Below are 6,000 nucleotides of genomic sequence, written 5' to 3' on the forward strand. Positions count from 1 at the left end.
AACATTTAAAATTATTTGAAGCCCTCTTGTACCCACATTGATAGCTTTTGGATAAAATGTATTAACAGCCATGTCATTTAGAGATCTAATGAGCACTGTTGTATTGTTTTTACCTTTCGGAAAATAGTCTGACTGACAATTCTTTTAACACCCATTATTTTACCTACTCCCTTGGAACAGGAAGAGCTGCTACCTAACTCTTTAAATGGTTGGTGAATTTTGCACTGCCATAGCGGGCATGGGTGGGGGGGGAATGGAAATACCTAGTTATACCCTACAATCAAATATGCTACTTCGACACCCCAAGAAAATACAACTAAGACCTATTAATATCTAATACAGATTTCAAGAGTCCGACACAGACACGACGTTTTATAACGAGCAGGCAATGGGCAAAAAGCTGACCAGAACACCCAACCCCTTCAAAGTCTGCCCGAAGCCTGAACTGAAGATGGTCTGCGGTAGGGTGGGGAGGGGAGAGGGAAACACGCTCCAAGCTCCACAACGAGAGGCTCCAGCAAGGGCGCCTCCATATGCGGAACTCTCGCCCAATCCCCGTCCAGGCTGAAATCCCGTGACCGCCAGAAAGCCTGTTTGGAGAAAAGTAGACAGGGAGCCCGCAAGCTGGGTTGGCAGAGGACGCTGGAACCTGGCTGCTCGGGGAGAAAATGTCTCCTTGGCAGCTGCCGCCACTGTCCTGTGGTCTGACTTCCTAGGGCTGGGCTCGCGAGAGAGGTGTGTGCCTCTGGCTTCTCCCCACCCCCTTCCTCCATCCCTTTCTCTCCCCGGCTCCTACACTCCGCAGAGCTGTCGCGAGCAAAGCTACACCATCAGCCAAAAAGAAAGGAAAAAGAAAATCCCCGGTGCTCTCCGGTCGCGGAAGGCTCACCCTGGGCTTCGACCGGTGACAGCAGCCTGGGCACCCGCCGCCTCGCGGAGCGCGGCCCTCCGCTCCCAAGGGCTGGGGGTCTTGCCATTGACATTGGCTTGGTTCTTACTACATGGCCAGCGGCCCGCCGTCGCTCCTCCCCAGACCCCTAATGCGCGAAGGGCCGGCTCCCTCTGCTCTCCCCGACCTCACCTCGAGCTCAGGGGGCAGAAGGGCGATGCCACTAGTGGGCAAGTGGCCTCCAAAGAAACCATGTTAACCTTGCAATGCACACATCTGCCCACACGCCCTGTGTCACAGCCCTGCCAAGCCTGACAGCCTCCCCGCCAGAGATGCCTGCCCATCCCAGCCCCGCATCCCCTCCCAAACGCGCACCCGGACCCCGATCTTGCCCGCCCGCCCGCCCGCCCTCTACCCCTTACACCCTAAAGAAATCCCAGAAAAGGGGAGACTGGATTTCACCTAAGCAAATATATCTACCTGGATCAAATTCAGGGATCCGGGCTTGGTATTCAGCTCCGACTCTCATCCCAACATCTGCAAAGCAATGCCAAAAGACAGAGAAAGAGAGAGGAAAAAGAAAAGAAAGAAAAAGAAAAGAGAAAAAGGAAGAGACACTTAATAAAATATAAAAATTGCTGGAGGGAGGAAAGAAGCGGAGGGTGGCTGGGAAGATATTAACTCCGGGCACTCCGGGAGATGGCAGAGGATGGGGGCGGGGAGGGGGGATGAGGGCGGGGGATTGGTCGAGGGCGGGGGATTGGTCGAGGGCGGAGGGACGGGGGTCGTGGGGGTGCTGCTGCACTGCACCGGGAGTTCGAGGCGACCGCAGCGCCCGCAGCGCCCGGGCTCCGAGGGGAGGGAGCGCGGGAGCAAGGCGGAGGGAGGGAGGGGGCTGGGGGAGGGGAGGAGGGAGGGGGCAGGCGGGCTGGCGGGGAGGAGTTCGAGGCTACCACCGTGCTCGTCGTCGCTGCTGCAGCCGCTCTCGGGCTCTGAGAAGTGCAGCCCGCCGTTCGTGGACGAGGCGCCGCTGCCACCGCCCGCCGGGCTCTTGGCGCTGCCGTTGGCCGATCGGTTCTTCCCCAGTAACTCGGGCCCTTTCTCCATCATGCCGGGCATGGTAGAAGAGGGGAGGGGGAAAGGTGAGGGGAAGAGGTAGGCGGCTGGGTGAAGGGGGAGATCGCTCACGAGGGCGGGCGGGAGGGAAAGGAGGAGGAGGAGACGGCAGCGAAGGAGGAGGAGGAGGAGGAGGAGGAGGGTGTTAATATGGAGCCGCCATAACCGCCCCGGTCCGGCAGTAGCGCAGTCGCCTCACAACAACCCGCCCCGGCCCCGCCTCTCTCTCCTCCCCCCTCCGCTCGCCTCCCGCCCCACGAAGTCCCGGGCTCCCCGCTCGGCCGAGCTCTACCCCACCGTCAGTATCACTCCGCCCCGCAGGGAGGTTCCGGCTGCCGGGGAGGGGTAGGTGGGGGGAAGGCGGGGAGGGCCGGGGAAGCCCCGCTAGCCGGCAGACGGGGCAACCTCCCCCCCATGATCACTAATGAAATCGCCGCAGAGGCGCCGCCGCCTCTCGGACTTCCTTCCTAGGGGGCGCTGTGGAGCTCGGGCGGAGGCGCACGTGAAGGAGCGGGACTCTTTGCCCTCTCCGGGCGGAAGGAACGCGGCTAGCGTGAGAAAGGCCCGCGCGACCTGAGGCGCCCGAGTCCTGGGAGCCGCCCCTCTTTTTCTGAGGGGTTTGCGGGGCCGGATGCGCCCCGGTGGGAGCGCAGCCCTCTTCAGGAACTGCGTTGGGCTGGGTACTGGGTTCCAGGGTCCCTCCGCAGGCATCCAGAGGGTGTGCGCGCTTGCTCGCTGTGGAGTCGAGCAGTGGAGCAGGGCGGCCTGTGCGTTCCCAGGCCCATCCAACCAGAGGAGTAGACTGGGTCATACACGCTGCAGTTTTTGTTTCTGACTCTCTGACCTGGGGCCTGATTCCCTAGAGAGACTTGATGGTGCCGAGCTGAGTTTCCAGTGCTGAGCGATGCAGCTACATTTTGCTAAAAGGTTTTTTTGTTTTTAGCCTTACCCCTACCCCCGTTTTCCTCTTCTCACCTTCTCTTGCTATCTTTCTTTTCCTTTTTTTTTTTTTTTTCCCGGCTGGTATTTCATTAGTTTGGGAGTGGCTGCTCTCAATGGCGAAATGAGGACGGGGTTCTTGCCCAGTTGGCGCCTACCCAGTCGGTGTCAGCCTGTGGTCAACGCTTGGAGGAGAGCTGTAGCGAGGGCGGAGTCCTGAGGCGGAGGTGAAGACGGAGCTGCATTCTGGCAGGCTTTCCAGCCTGGCAGGAGATGTGCTCTGTAGTGCTTTTCTGAATTGCATTAGGCAGGAGGAATAGGGGACTGCGTTATTCGTACCCCAGGTTTGAGGACTTCGGGTATGTGCCAGACTGCCTGGCGTTGGGGGCTATTTATGATTTTCTTTTTTCTCTCTCTCTCATGAGTTAGTATGTGAAGACTGTGAGCATCTTAGTATGCAGATGTATGCAGAGCACTATTTGGGGTCAACAATAAGGTATTTTCCAAACACTTAAAAAGATTGCCCTGGCAGGGTTCTAGTTTAGGTCAATGCAGAGTGGATCAAACCAGAAATAAGCCCTTCTGACCAGAGCAAGGCTTCACTCAAAGAAATCAGGAAATGAGCCAAGAAAAGCCTGGGAAATAAATATTTGGCAGGGCCCATGTCTAAAGGGGAAAGTCTGCCGAGCAGGTGCAAAATCTATCTGGTTCTGGTAGTGGAGACAGTTTCATCTCTCTATCAAAGATTGATATAATTCCATTCAATATTTAAATCATACAACAACCTTTTATTCCTTTTCTCAACAAAGTTAAGATATTTTAATTGCCTTATAGTTTTTCTATAAGGAGAGAACGTCCTGGCCAAATGAGATGAATAGCCATTTTCCTTGACAGTTATATTTCCCACTGTTTTATATACACAAGCTTCTGAAAAACATGATTCAGCATCTCCAGTCCTGTTCTGAGTGAATTCACCAAGAAATGCCACTCGGAGGCCTCTCGGCCAGACAACTTTCTGACGTCCAACTTTGTAACACCTTCCACCCGCTTTTCTGCATACAGATCAACTCTGCATGCAGATCAACGTCCAAAACATTGAAGATTAGGGGACTTTTATAACCTATTTTTATTACTGTAAAACCCTTACAGTAAGAACATGCCACATTCTGAGCACATCAAAGAGGGCAGAACAAGACAGACTGCATTCCACTCCTGGGAGAAAAACCTCGGGGAGGGAGGTGGGTTATGGCATTTTTTAAAAAGAAAGGAAAGCAAGTTTCTGATTTGCCCCTAAAGAAAAGGAGTGTGGCCTGGTTCAGAAGAATGCTAATGGGCCTTAAAATGATTTCCCAACATTTAACAGGGCAGTCTTGAAAGAGACATGAGCAAAGGAGAAAATCTTGGGTAAGGGGCCAAAGGAGGAAAGAATCTGGACAAGAAGAAGAAAGCTTTAAGAAGGGTTCACAAACTGTCCAATGATGTAGAGTCATGGGAAGGCTTTAAGAAATGGCCTTTGCATTTGTCAATTAGAAATGTTCATTATTTTGTGTGGCTGTTTTCTTACTGTATTTAATTTCTTTTTTTTACTATTTCCTTTTTACTTTAAATGTGGAACAGACAATACATTCTAATAGTTCCAAAATCAAAAGATAGGAGTATATACTTCATTACTGCACTGGACATCCTGGTGCCTGCAAAAATGCAAGGGTAGAATGTATCAGGGTTAGAAACAAATACATAAATCTGTTATTTGGAAAAATCATAGTCTATATATAAAATTATAATCTATAAACAATTAGTATTAATAAGTGAATTTAGCAAGTTGCTGCATATAGTCAGCATATAAAGATTAATTATATTTTTATATACTAGCCTACCTAATTAGAAAATGAATTTTTAAAAAAGTGATATACAAATACGTCAAAAATATCAAATACCTAGTATATTAGTTCCTATGGGTGCTCTATAATAGATTACCACAAACTCAGTGGCCTAAAACAATTTTATTCTCTCAAAAGTTCTGGAGACCAGAGGTCCAAAATCAAGGTGTCAGAACCATAGTCCTTCCATAGGCTCTAGAAAAGGATCTGTTTCTTGCCTTTTCTGGTTTCTTTTGTCTGCTGGCATTCCATGGCTTGAAGCCACATCACTAAGCTCTGCCTCCATCTTCACATTACCTCCTCCTCTTTGTCTCGAATTTCCCTCTTCCTTCATCATGTAAGGACACTAATGGTGCCCTGGCTGGTGTGACTCAGTGGATTGAGTGCCAGCCTGCAAATTGAAAGGCGCTGTTTTGATTCACAGTTGGCACATGCCTGGCTTGTGGGCCAGGTCCCCAGTTGGGGGTTGGGTAAGAGGCAACCAATTGATGTATCTCTCACACATCAATGTTTCTCTCTTTTTCTCCTTCCTTTCCCCCTCTCTAAAAATAAATAAATAAAATCTTTAAAAAAAAACACAAACCCAAACTAATGTCATTTAATGCCTGTCTGGATAATCCAGAATTATCTCCTTGTTTCAAGATCCATAGTTAATCAAATCTGCAAAGACCTGTTTTTTCCAAATAAGGTAATGTTTACAGGTTCCAGAGGCTAGGACTTGACATCTTTGGGGCCCTGTCCAGGAATTCACCCTAGGAATAAATTTTAATGGAAGATTTGTGTAGTCTAAGAACTCTGTATTGAATATTTATTATTTAGAGAAATTAGAGAAGACCCAAGTAACTGGACTGGTATACTATAGTCATAGATCATCAGAGGACTCAGTAATGTAAAAATGTTAGTTCTCCCCAAATTGATCTGCAGATTTAGTCTATTCACTATTAGAATCAAAGCAGGTTGTGTGTGGGTATGTAAATTGAGCTGATTCTAAAATTTATATGGGAATTTTAGAAGACCAAGAATAGCCAAGACAACATGGAAGAAGAACAAATTGGAAGAGTTATACTACCAGATATTAGAAAGTAGACAAATGGAACTGAACAGAGTTCTCAGACAGATGCATATGTGAACGTTTTACTTGTTCAAAGGTGACACTAGTAATGTGGAGAAAAAATG

At 49.7% G+C, this 6,000-nt stretch overlaps 1 protein-coding gene across 4 annotated transcripts in view; it reads right to left on the reverse strand.

Annotated features, from left to right (window-relative positions):
- RCOR3 (REST corepressor 3) overlaps positions 1-2,067 on the reverse strand; it is a 50,008-nt gene extending 47,941 nt beyond the window's left edge. For 2 of the 4 annotated variants that reach the window (XM_054563257.1, XM_054563258.1), the window contains exons 1-2: positions 1,846-2,067; positions 1,370-1,426 (exon numbers count right to left, since the gene is read on the reverse strand). In XM_054563257.1, the coding sequence (XP_054419232.1) occupies positions 1,370-1,426; positions 1,846-2,008 (220 nt within the window). In that variant the 5' untranslated portion in view covers positions 2,009-2,067. Of the gene's footprint in view, positions 1-1,369; positions 1,427-1,842 lie in introns of those variants that run through there. The other 2 variants (XM_054563256.1, XM_054563259.1) reach the window with 2 other exon arrangements.
- Positions 2,068-6,000: the final 3,933 nt, after the last annotated feature.

The sequence above is a fragment of the Pteronotus mesoamericanus genome, unplaced genomic scaffold (assembly GCF_021234165.1).
Source record: "Pteronotus mesoamericanus isolate MK-2021 breed Mesoamerican mustached bat unplaced genomic scaffold, CSHL_Meso_final scaffold_705, whole genome shotgun sequence".
NCBI lineage: Eukaryota > Metazoa > Chordata > Mammalia > Chiroptera > Mormoopidae > Pteronotus > Pteronotus mesoamericanus.